Source organism: Odocoileus virginianus, chromosome 27 (assembly GCF_023699985.2).
Source record: "Odocoileus virginianus isolate 20LAN1187 ecotype Illinois chromosome 27, Ovbor_1.2, whole genome shotgun sequence".
In the NCBI taxonomy this organism is placed as follows: Eukaryota; Metazoa; Chordata; class Mammalia; order Artiodactyla; family Cervidae; genus Odocoileus; species Odocoileus virginianus.
In genome coordinates, this window is record NC_069700.1 from 39,963,663 (window position 1) to 39,977,205 (window position 13,543).

Consider the following 13,543-nt stretch of genomic DNA (forward strand, 5'->3'; position numbering starts at 1 on the left):
TATTCATCCAACCCTATGTCTTGGAGAATCTCATGGCTGAGGTCATATTTAATCTCACCCACTACAACTACCTGGGGAGTTAATGGTTTCTGTTAGCAAAAAAGTGAAAAATAAAGAAGGGCATATAACTACATGATTTTTTTTTACAAACTAATAATGTTTAATATACAGTCATATTCATAATATCCCTTCTGAATTTGCTGATTGACTGGTAATATATACATTAACCCACTTGTTTGTGGATATTAGAACAGTGGCCTAAAATCTACTGAAAAGCAGAAATTCTGAAAGAGGTCTGATATGTCCGTTCTGGTTGGTCTTAAATGAATTGTCTGTGAAGAAATTTGGAGATTTGTTCTATAAGGAAATTATGTCAGCTGGAGAAAATTTTAGTACAGTTAAGAATATTAAAAAATTCTGTATTTTTGCCAACTGATTTTTTCCAATTTTTTTTACTGTGGTAAAAACACATAGCATCAAATTTACATCTTATTTTTAAGTATATAGTTCAAGGGCATAAAATACATTCACATTACCGCGCAGCCATCACCACCATCCGTCTACAAACTGATTTTCATTTTTGCAAAACTGAGCTCTATATCAATAACTTCCCAGTTCCCCCTCCCTGCCCCCTGAGCGGATCAGCAACCACTGTGAATGGGACTCTGGTATCTGTCACCATCAGTAAGGGGTACTTAACAGGTCTCGGAGTTGGTGATGGACAGGGAGGCCTGGCGTGCTGCGGTTCATGGGGTCGCAAAGAGTCGGACACGACTGAGCGACTGAACTGAACTGAACTGGTTAAATCTAGCAAATCCAGTTTTATCAAATAATAGCAATTTGCTGTTGGATCTTACAGGCTGTAAATTATGTCTCTCAAGTACTGTTCTAAATGTAATAATGTGCAGTGAAGTAAGGCACGGAGAGAAAAAGGTTAAAGCAGTTGTTTTGCTCACCAGAAAAAGAAATGAAGATGAAAGAAAAGGAAGCATGTGACACAGCTAAACTCCTTTACAGTATGATAACTGAGCCCCTGGGTCAGGGTTCAGCAAACTGCTGCCCCTCTGCCTGCCTTCTGTTTCTGTACAGCCTGTAAACTAAGAGCAATGTTTTACAGTTTCAAGTCATGAAAAAAAAACATGTAAGCATATCGTATCATGATAGTGAGAATTGTACGAAACTGAAGTGTCAGTGTCCGTATACTTCTCTCGGAGCACATCCACACTGCTGTGTGCGTCGGTGCTGCGAGGAGCCGCTCCGCGCTTTGCCATTGCGGTAACCGCACAGTGCGTCAGCATCACGCACACTGCCATTCCACTGTGTGACACTGCGTTCTGTTTTCTTACTCTCAGCGCATGCCAGTCACGCCAAAGCTAGACAGAAAGAGAAATCTGGACTCGGTGCTTTCGAAGCAGAGTGGCTTGTGGGTTATTTTGTTACCAAATTAGATGGCAAAGCATTGTGTGTATTATACCAGACACTATAGATGTGCTATAAAAAAACACATTACCAAACTCAGCACTCATCACAGTATTTCCAGCTCAGCGGACAGCAAGTCACAACAATTAGAAAATTTATTTATTTTTACTTTGGGCCATGCCCTGAGGCTTGTGGGATCTTAGTTTCCTGACCAGGGATTGAACCCAAGACCTTGGCAGTAAGAGCATGAAGTCCTAACCACTGGACTGCCAGGGAATTCTCCTTGACAATTTAAAGTGAAATATCACAGCAGAATTTATTCACAAAAATGAATGAAAAGGAGTCTGTGATTAGAATAAGTTTCTGAGTGGTTTGTTTGTTAGTAAGGAAAGCCATTAGTGACAGTTGATGAAGTCATGCTTTTCTGCAGTAGCTAAAGACGTGTGCCCAGAAAAAAAACAAATATACTTAAGACTATTAGCTTTTCAGCAGAAACAGTTACTCAAAGGAATGAGAACATCAGGAGCAATGTAATTAAAATACACAGCAAATTACTGAATTTTTCTTGGCTCATGATGAATCAACAGATGTTACTGATATTGCTTAGTTGTTCTTGTTTACTTGGGGAGTAATTGCTGACTTTAAAGTGACTGATAAATTAGCCATTATAAATAGTCTTTGTGAAACAACTGTGGGAGAGAATATTTCCTAAGAAGTTGAGAAAACACTGATTCAGTGCAACCTGATGTGGAATCTACTAAGATGTGATACAGTTGATGGTAGTTCAAAATGTGTGTGAAGCCAAAAAAAGATTTGTTGGAAAAATTTTTAAAACTTGTGAAATATAAGGTATTTAAAGCCTACAGTTATTCATTTTATTTTTCATCAGAAGATACTTTGCAGAAAATGTTTGAACCTATTATATATATATATATTTTTACATAGCTGTATTGAATTATTATTTAAATGCAATTTACCCATTTGAAGTACACAGTTCAATGTGGAGTTTTATTTTTATTATTATTTGTTTTATTCACAGGGTTTGTGCAACAACCACCACAATCCAATTTTTAAAAAACATTTTTGGGGCTTCCCTTGTGGTCCATTGGTTAAGACTCTGTGCTTCAGATGCAGGCGTTGTGGGTTCAATCTCTCGTTGGTGAACTAAGATCCCACGTGTCTCATGGCTTGGCCAAAAAAAATTTTTTTTTAATTTTTAAACATACTTTTGTCTTTTTTAAAAGAAACCCATCAGCAGGCATTCCTCTCCCCATCCACCAATCTTTCACCTCTAAGAAACCACTAATGTATTTTTGTTTCTAGAAATTCTTGACATTTCTTATGAATGTAAGCATACAATGTGCGATCTTTTGAGATTGATATCTTCAATTTAGCATAAGGTTTCCAAGGCTCTTTTATGTTGTAGCATGTATCAGAACTTCATTTCTTGTTATTGCTGAACCATATTTCACAGTAGGAATGTACTTAATTTTATTTATCTAGTCATGAGTTGATAAACTTCTGGGTTTTGCCACTTTTTAGCTTTTATGGCTAATACTGCTGTGAAAATGTGAGTACAAATTTTTGTTTTGATGTATGCTTTCACTTCTGTTGGATATATACTTAGGAGAGAAACTGATGTGTCATATGGTGATGCAATATTTAACTTTTGGGAGAACTGCCAGACCGTTTTCCAAAATGCATGCCCTATTTTTACAATCCCACCAGCAAGAGTGGGATTCCAGCTTCTCAACATCTGTACCATAAGTGTTCCAATTTCTCTGCATCAGTACCAAAACTTTCTGTTTTTTGTCTTTTTTGGTAATAGCCATCTCAGTGGATATGAAGAGGCATCTTATTGTAGTTTTTATGAGCATTTGTGTAGTGATTAATGACACTGGGTTTTTCATTGTTTATCTTCTTTGAAATAATGTCTGTTAAAATCCTTTGTTTAAAAAAGGATTTATTTTTTTATTTAAAAATAATAATTTTTGTTTATTATCCTTTGTTTAAAAAAAGCTGGGCCATTCGTCTTTTTATTATTGTGTTATAAAAGTTTTTAGATATCCTGTATTCAAGTCCCTTATGAGATCTACTTTCAAATATTTCCTTCCATTGTGTAAGTTTTCTTTTTACTTTCTTGATGGTATCATTTGTGAAAATAATGTTTTTGTTCATATCTATGAAATCATTGCCTAACCCAAGATCACAAAATTTATATAAACTCTCATAACACGTCAGCATTAGCAAGTAAGCATTTGATTTTAATTTTGAAAAGGAAACAGGAAAGAAAGAAAAGGGAAAACGTTGAACACTAATTAAACAAGATTTTTTAAAATTCCATCTCACTAGGCCTATCTTACTAAAAATTGTACTCAATTATTATTAGTTTAGTTTCAAATATGCAGAGTACATCATGAGAAATGCCGTGTTGGATGAATCATAAGTTGGAATCAACATTGCCGAGAGAAATATCAACTACTTCAGATATGTAGATGATACCACTCTGATGGCAGAAAGTAAAGAGGGACTAAAGAGCTTCTTCATGAGGGTGAAAGAGAAGAGTGAAAAAGCTGGCTTGAAATTCAACATCAGAAAAATTAAGATCATGGCATCCAGTCCCATAACTTCACGGCAAATAGGAGGAAAAAGTGGAAGCAGTGACAGATTTTAATTTCCTGGGCTTCAAAATCACTGCAGATGGTGACTGCAGCCATGAAATTAAAAGATGCTTGCTCCTTGGAAGGAAAACTTTGACAAACCTAGACAGCGTATTAAAAAGCAGAGATATCACTTTGTTGATGAAGGTCCATAAAGTCAAAGCTATGGTTTTTCCAGTAGTCAGGTACGAATGTGAGAGCCGGACCATAAAAAATGCTGAGCGCTGAAAAATTGATGCTTTTGAATTGTGGTGCTGCAGAAGACTCGAGATTTCCTTGCACTGCAGGGAGCTGGAATCAGTCAGTCCTAAAGGAACTCAACCCTGAATATTCATTGGACGTACTGATGCTGAAGTACCAATACTTTGACCACCGGATGCAAAGAGCCAACTCATTGGAGAAGACCCTGATGCTGGGAGAGATTGAAGAAAAAGGAGAAGGGGGTGGCAGAGGATGAGAGGGTTAGATAGCATCACCTCAATGGACATGAATTTGAGCACATTCCGGGAGATAATGGACAACAGAGGAACCTGGCGTGCTGCCCGCTTCCTTTGCTGGAGTTGCAAAGGGTCCAATACAACTTAGTGAATGAACAACAACAACATTTCAAATTCATGAATGAAAAGTTTTGAAAATTTATGTTCTTTCTTACTTATAAGTACCCACATAATATCCTTGATTTTGCCTCTTGGCCTGCAAAGCCTAAAAAATATACTATCTGACCCTTCACAGAAAATGTGTATTGACCTTGCTCTGACTAACCAGATGAATGAGATTTGCTGTGAGTGGAGACTTTGTCAACAGAATGCTCTCTAAATAATTATCTATCACTGATTTAAGATTGCTTATGGCAAACACACTTAGAATCTGTGGATTTACAACTCCCTAGAGAAGGTCATGCGAGCTATACAGCTCTGAGGTATAAAATGGAGGTATGTCACAACCTAAACACATCCACTGTGTGAGCTGACCCCCAACTCTCAGAGGTCTCCCCTGTTATTCTAGAAGGAAGGACCTACAAAACCAGCAGGAAGTCCTAAATTTCTCCCCGTTCTGCCTGTGCCTTTTTAAAAATTGGAGTGTAATTGCTTTACAATGCTGTGTTAGTTTCTAGCCCATGCGTTTTGATTGCTTGTATCTTTGAAATTATTAATAAAACTTGATACTAGGTAAGGTCTCTGATGTTTGTGAGTCAGATATGATAGTCTAGTCCCAGGTGTTAGTTGAAACACTATTCATGCATTTAAAAACTTAAAGTAAATTTTCAAAGAGTCAAGCCAAGCAGTCTTGGAAAGACCATCCCAAATATAATTTTATGCTTGGAGTAGAGAATAATTAGTTTCTCTGAAAACAGGTAAAAGACCCATATTTTCTAAAAGGAGTACTTGGTGTGATTTGGTAAGGAGCACAGTCACTTCTGGTTAACAGTCCCTTTGAGATCAGTCTCTTCTATAAAGTTCCATCGCGAGCATACTTAGTCCCTCAGTCATGTACGACTCTTTGCAACCCCATGGGCTAACCAGCCTCCTCTGTCCATGGGATTTTCAGGCAAGAATACTGGGGCGGGGGGGGGGGGGGGGGGGGGGAGGTTGCCATTTCCTTCTCCAGGGGTTCTTCCTGACCCAAACTCATGTCTCCTATGTCTTCTGCATTGCAGACAGATTCTTGACCTGCTGAGCCATCAACTATATAAATCATATATCTTTTCATGAAAACAAAACAACATTTGCAAGTAAAAAGGATGCTCAGATCAAATATGCTGAATCATCCATAGACAGTAAAAGATAGATTTGATCATTTCCACTCTATTCAACTTAAACACTATCATCTGCTTTATCAGGTTTTGAAAAAATGATTCTCCCTTAAAATTTTTATGAAGTCTGTTACCTTTGAAATTTGCCCTCATTCTTTATAGTACTATTCTTAAGTTTATATCAAAGAAGATATTCCATCTCAAAACTTTAGAGGTTTCAGAAAAAAAAAATGGACCAATTTCTAGGCCATTATTGATCTCCCTTGGAATATTTTGGTCCTGATGAGATCTGCTATCTTTAATGTCTTTTTCCTAAAGGTATATAACTTCAGTCCTCATTTGCATCATTTTGTAATGTTTCTACTTAGACTCCTCATAACTGACAAGAAAAAAACTTGTAAAGATAGAAAAAAAATTATACTATTTAATTTTATAAGCGACAACTTCCTGCATCCCACATATTGGAAATATGACATCCTCATGATTTTGAATCAAGTGGAAGTGTGTCCTAAATAGGCTTGTGGGAGAAGAATGACAGGAAGTATTGAGTAAAATAGTTTACTTGAGTGGCTAGTGCCTTTATGAGACATACAGTTATAAACATATTATGTAACCCTTTTCTTCTTTTTCATTTCATATATGACCAAACATCTCAAAATATCCCTACTTTTTTAGATTTTATTAACTTTATTCAACAGTCTAATAAAGATAGAAAAACGTTACAATTTTATACATACCTACATATACTTTCATTTTTTCTGTTTATTTGTTTTTTATGGAAAGGTGTTTTATTTCACACGTAGCAAGCAGTGTGTACATGACAATCTCAAACTCCCAATCTATCCCTCTCTCACTGCCTCCCTGGTAACCACAAGTTCATTCTCTAAATTTGTGAGTCTGCTTCTGGTTTTTAAATAAGTTCATCTGTATATTTTCTTTTTAGATTCAGCATATAATTGATATCATATATTTGTGTTGCTCTATGTTACTTCACTTAGTGTGATAATCTCCAGGTCCATCCATGTTGGTGCAAATGACATTATTTTGTTCTTTTTTATGGCTGACTAGTAGTCCGTTGTATATGTGTACTGTATCTCCTTTATCCATTCCTTTGTTGATGACATTTAGGTTGTTTCCATGTCTTGGCTATTGTAAACAGTGCTGCAATAAACACGAGGGTGCACGGATCTATTTGAACCATGTTTTTCTCTCATTTTTCATTTTAGGGCAAAATATTAACAGAGTATCCCCATCTCATGGGCTTTCCCTCCTCCCCCAGTTTCACAAAACCTTTGGTAACTAACAAAGAAAATGCAGAAGATCTTTCAAACAGAGGAAACCGCTGATTCCCAAGCTCTCAGAAAAGGAAAGAGGAAAAGGACGGAGCCAATGGACTCAGAGAACGTGAACAGTGACCTGGATAAAGCACAGGTGGGTGTGCTGCTGCTGGGGGCCACTTTCTTACCTTGCTCCACCGTGATTCCACAATTCCTTTCACAATTTATTAGTGCATTTCCCCCTCTTGTCTCAATTTATTCTTCCCTTTAATGCTTTATTCAACTGAAGGAATAAAATTTCATGTTCTCTTTTTATTATTGAACAAGGTGAATTAGAAACATACTCAAAAGACATCTTACATACTTCTATTGAAGTGTGGCCAATTATGCATTGTTCAAACTTTCCTTGATATCCTGGGATATTAAAGATCAGCACACCATCAAAAATGTCTTTTTCTTTCCCCAAACCACTGGAGAAATTGGAACACCTCTTCTAAAATTTATTGGCTGCTTTTCTTTTTTGACGGCTGTTTGTAGTCAGGGCCCCTTTCTTGTTTGTATTCATTCATTTATTCCTTTTTAATCTGAATTCCCTACTCGCATTCTCCTCCTGCACTTTGGACAGACTATCCTTGTGTTTATTCTGTGCCTTTTTGTGTGTCTTTATAATGCATGAAGTGTTTATGTGCATATATTTTTAATTTTTCCTATGTTTTAGATTATTTTTTAGTCCCTGGGAATGGTGTCTGGCGGCATCGAGAATGGTCCAGCCTGTGGCACACGTCCGTCCTAGGCTGCCCTACAGCACAGCCTCTAACAAAGCTAGACTGACTTGAATCCCTGGCAGTAAAATCATTTACCTTTAAACCCAGGAGTTTGGGGAAGTACCAAAATCCACGTGTGGAATGTGCCCAGGCTGACTTTGAGAAGTTGGCTCTGTGAGACCCAAAGATCTTATGACATTTTCTGAAATGAAACATCTCAGCTGGGCATATGGTGGGTCCATGTCTGCTAAGGGTGTCCGTGACTGGGTTACACATTCTTTCTTTATGGAGGGACAGAAAATCCTTGTAAAATTCTTGGAGGCATAAGCACAGAGTAAGAAACCTAAATTTAAAATGAAGCCTTTTTCACCTGAAATGAATGAAATACTGTTAATCAACTATACTCCAATATAAAATTTTAGATTTTTAAAATAAAATAAAAATTAAATGGAGCATTTTTGGGTAATTAAAAAATCAAAATTATATAGTGCATAAAATATATAGTATGATCTATATATGTGTGTCATATTATATATATCATATAGTATATATATATATATATGTATGTATGTATATAGTGTGTGTGTGTTTGTGTGTGTGCCTGTAAAACATCTCCCACCTGTTCTCCACCCCCAGCCCCCATCACAGGGAACCATATGTTTGGCTTTCTTGTTTATCATCCCAGTGTTTCTTTGTTAAAGCAAATAGAATGTAGATTTCTCATCCCCTCTTCTGCACAAAGAGTAACTTACTAGATAGGCTGCTTTGTACTTTGCTTTTTTTATTTAGCATATTTTCAAGATCTTTCTATTAGTGCATAAAGAACTTTCTCTTCTGTACATCAGCCCCCACCTGGGTGTATGTACCCTTTTTTACTTAGCCAGTCCCCTAGCCTGGATATGGCTTGTTTCCAGTCTTCTTCTTTCTACAAATCACGCTGTACTGTACAACATTATGGCTCCATCATCTTGCACATCATTTAGTAATATGCTGGTATCATGATATACACCTCAATCTGTTTCTGATTTTTCAATCAGTGCTGCTTTTAACTTCTGTCCGTACTGTCGTTATACATGATTCATTGTGTCTAACAAAGCACAGCATTGTTTCACATGTACTTTCCTCCAATGATGAAGACTTAGATTTCCTCCAGCATCTTAGTACTACAATCAATGACAAAGTAAATGTCCACATACATGTCCTTTTAAGAAACAGCGTGAGAATGTCTCCAGGATAAACACTCAGAAGTGTGAGTAATTGCTCTCATATGACAATGAAATTGCTTTCCAGAAGGTGTGCATTGGTCCACATGCCCAGCAGCAGCGCCTCAAGGGTTCCATGTTTGTGCTTCCCAGCCAACACGTAGCATTTATGTCCTTATTGCATATATTTGGTAATTGAGGGGAGAAAATGATATCTTGTTTCAATTTGCTAGTGCAGGTATGGGGGTCCAGAGGTTCCTCAAGGATAAAACAGTCCACCTGCTCTAGCAGGCCAGTGTTATAATTTGTATCTCTCAAAAACTTTAACAGCTGATCAAACTCTTTCTATTTGGTTTCCTTGCAGGTAACTACTGCCACACATCTTATTTGGCACTAAATAAGCCTGAAAACTCTCCTCTTTTATTACGGCTACCCAGCCTCTTTGCTCTCCAACTTTTGGCAGTGAGTTAGTTCCCATGTGAAACAAAAACCTTGAAGGTAATGCACTGAAGCTGAGGTTTACTTTCAGGATGGATTTCAATATCTGGCAGAGAGCACTTAAAGAGAAGCTCTTGAGAAAGCCTTGAGGTCACAGGCTTACCTCCTGCTACTTTAGATATAGACATCTTTTTTTTTTTTCAAGCCTTGAAGATTTAACATTATTAGACTCAGTTTAGATCACTCGCTGCATTCTCAGTGTCGATGGATGAAGAAAGCCTTCTGTTTCTGCAAACCAACTAGCACTGACAGGAAGTCACTGATGCACACAGACATTCTTTTTCCAGGCTCAATAAGCACACGGTTTGCCTCCCAAGGCATTGCAAGTGACCATTTATCAACTGTGTCATCACTGAGGTCTAACAAGAGTCAATGACCTTCCAACATGTTATGCCTGTGCTCTTTTTGCTCATAGCCTGACCTCTAAGTAATTGAAACATATGTCACTTTTGGGGTATCTGGCTTCTACTTTACAGAATCTACATTAGGATGCATGTTGCAAAAGATGTAACGAAGACCCAAATATCACAGTGGTGTATAAAGATGGTTTATTTCCCTTTCACACAACAGGAAGCAGAGTCCTGGTTGCTATGGCAGCTCCACAATGTTGAGGATCCCTCTTATCTTCTGTATCTACCTGCCTGAACACATAGCCTTGGCATCTGGGTCAAGGTGGCTGCTTCAGCACTTACCCTCACGCCTTTCTCTTTGCCAGCAAAAAAGGAGAATTGAGGCAGGCAGGATAAAATATGCCCGTTCCTTCTAAAGTCATGACCCAGTGGTGGTACACATTGTTTCTACTCCTATTGATTGGTGGAAGCTTAGTCACATAGCCACACTGAGATGCCCAGGAGTCTGGAAAATGTAATCTGGCTGACACCCACCTGCTGAGCTAAAAACCTCCAGCAATATGTAGAGGAGTGGGAGAACAAAGGCCTGGAGATAGCCAGCAGTCTCCATCACCGCCCGTACCTCCACTGCGTTTTTACACTTTCTGCTGGGTTTCTTCACCTATTCTGCGGGATTCCTGTTCTCTTCTTATTGATTGGCACATATACCTTATCTGTTGGAGGTTTTAGATATCTTCTCTAGATCTATTGTGGAGAAGGCAATGGCACCCCACTCCAGTACTCTTGCCCAGAGAAGCCCAGAGACAGGAGCCTGGTGGGCTGCCGTCTATGGGGTCGCACAGAGTCGGACACGACTGAAGTGACTTAGCAGTAGCAGCAGCTAGATCTATTGTCTATTAACTTTGTCTTCCAATGATGTTTACAAATGGATTCATTTTAGCTTGATTTTATTTCTCTCTTCTATGAACTTGCTGCAAGAACTAGATCATGTGTTCTGCTTTTTTTCCAATTACTTTTTTCCAATTACTCTGCATAGAATTATGATCTCAATAGGCATCCTTCAGTTTTTTCAAAAATATTTCATTTCTATTTAACCAAATCTGTCATATTCTCATTTAAAATTTATATATCTAGTGTGAATACATTAGCTACTTGCCCACATAGGACAATAGTCATTTTCATTACCAGTATATATATTATATATGTCACATACATATATGGAATAATGAAATATATACACAGCAATAGATTTGTATATTTGTAAAATAAGGAGTGAGGTTGAATGTATACATTACCAATCATACAGAAATGAAATTGTATTTTCTATAACTGATCCTACCTGGCTTTCAATTCACCATCCCTGCTTGACAAGGAAGTGGGGGGATGGGGAATTTGAACTTGTCCATTGACAGTGAATTACAGTCAGAGTGTTCCGGGGTTTAAAAGTCCCTTTAAGGCATTGGTATGATTTAAGTCTCAGTGAGACTAGACTCTCAGCCTCCTCCGCTTCCTGTTTTTTTCTAAGAAATGACTCAAGTTTTGAGGAGTCTTCCACGCCTCCTGCAGAGGCGCCTGCACTTCACCCGGGCTCGAGTCTTCTTTGTGGTTCCTGGGTGTCCGGTACTGTGACTGCTGAGGCACAGGGGTCCCTCCAGCCCCCGGGGGTCCTGCTGGCACCATCTACTGAGGTTTGCCATGCTGGGACCCACTGCCATCTTCTGTAAGTTTCTGTCACTGTATCCTCTCTGTTTCCCCAGCACTTACCCAGTTCCTGACCGGGACACAGGGACCATCCGGATTCTCCAGCTGCTTTGCCTGATCTCCGAGGGGTCTGGACACTGTCTCTGGTTCACTTGGCCACACGGCCCTTTTGGCCATTTCTGATCTGGGGCCCAGAAAGGCACCATGTTGCCCTAATGTTGCTGGACAGGGAGCCCATTTAAGGCATTTATGATGCACTGAGAAGCCCAGAGCTGACCCTGCTGCCTAGACTGCCTTCATTCATTTGGGTGTTTCTGTCATCTACCCTGACCCCAGTGATCCACCTCCACTCCCCCCAAAGGTCAGGGCAGGAAGAGCAGACACGAATCTTTCTGTCTTTCTTGTCCCTAATCCCTCTTGCTCCTCAACCCAGCCCCAGGAAGTCTCTTTCCTTCCTATTCAGCAGGAACTTTCTTGATGCCATGCCTTTATCTCTCTCTCTATTAAAAAAAAAAATTATTGTAGTATAGCTGATTTACAATATTGTGTTAGTTTCAGGTGTACATGTGCCTTTATCTTTTCTCCTCTGAATCTAATTTTTACAAACATCATCCTCCAGGCTTCGAGGTTTGGATCCTTATAAATTCTAGTCTGTGTTCTAATTTCCCAGATTTAGATTTATAGAAATATAAAGATCAGTTTTATAATTTGAGATAAATTTTTTCTTTCTCTACAAAGCTTAGGTTTTACAGCTCAAATGTACACATTTCAGACTGTTGTCCTGCTGTCCTCAAAAAATATCTTTTAAACTAAAAGGTAAACATCAGTGCTTTGTTCTGGGTAAATCTCTCTCCTTTTTCTGGTGGAATAAACCCCCAAATTGGCCTCATGGCATAGCTCAACAGAGAGGCTGTGGATGAAGCAATGGTAGAAAAATGTGGATGTGGATGAGTTACAAAGATCTGAATGGCACTCTGGTTGTTTCCGCTCTGTTATACTATTTTTCTACTTTGTGGTTTTCACTAACATTAAGCTGAAAGTCAGAATCCTGATGATTGTTTTGAGAAAGACAAGTGTGTGAAGCTTTGATGTCCTCCCTTACTCTGAGTTCCCCTGGATGGTGGAGGACCAAGCTGAGGCTAGATCACTCGAAAGGACCCAGCTCCCTCCTGGGAGAGCAGGAGCCTGCAGGTCTGATTAAGTCCCAGCAGCATCCAGAACACAGGATAAACCATGAGAGCTGCCTTGATGCTTTGTTGTGCCTGCCTTGTATTTTAGAGAGACCCATATTCGGGAAATGCCTTTCTGCCTGGTGAAAGCTCCAGTGAGGATGAAGAGCCTCTAGCAGAACTGTCAAAGGACAAATTGTGCACAAAAATAAAAAGCCTGAAACAGAAACTAACAAACATCCGGAAAGAAAACAGCCGCCTTCGACAGTCTTTGGTCATGCTGCAAGGTAAACCTAGAGAAAACTGACATTTTTAGATAAAAGGAAAAATACTTGATGAGTGAAAAGTATTTAAATCAGTTGTCAAGAATGAAAAAATCAGTGCCTTAGAGAAAAAATTAAAAACTACATTTTAAGAAAATCTATGATTACACAATTTAACATGGATACACTCGATCAAAGCCTCAGTTTATTGCTTAGAAAATTTTAGATTATTCCTACAAAATACCAAATGTTGTATTCATTTAATAATGTCCAACAAATATTTACTGAGCATTTAATATAGGCCTAGAGAGAAAAGATCAGTTAGACAAGAGATGGTCACTGTGTTCACGATGTGCTTATCTCGTTCCCCTCTGCTAATGAAGCACTAGAAAATGGGGCCTGTGGTGATCCCTTATAGAATCACTGGAATTAAAGATTCCACATATTACATTTCAGATTTGGAGTTGGGAGGAGTGGAAAATAATCA

General features: G+C 38.5%; 1 protein-coding gene across 6 annotated transcripts in view; it reads left to right on the forward strand.

The window, feature by feature from the left end:
- The window catches only part of BEND6 (BEN domain containing 6), a 69,716-nt gene that overhangs the window by 12,279 nt on the left and 43,894 nt on the right, over nucleotides 1-13,543 (forward strand). For 5 of the 6 annotated variants that reach the window (XM_070456727.1, XM_020879631.2, XM_070456726.1 and 2 more), the window contains exons 2-3: nucleotides 7,059-7,263; nucleotides 12,903-13,080. In XM_070456727.1, coding sequence (XP_070312828.1) covers nucleotides 7,144-7,263; nucleotides 12,903-13,080 — 298 coding nt within the window. In that variant the 5' untranslated portion in view covers nucleotides 7,059-7,143. The remainder of the gene's footprint in view (nucleotides 1-7,058; nucleotides 7,264-12,902; nucleotides 13,081-13,543) is intronic. The other variant, XM_070456723.1, reaches the window with a different exon arrangement.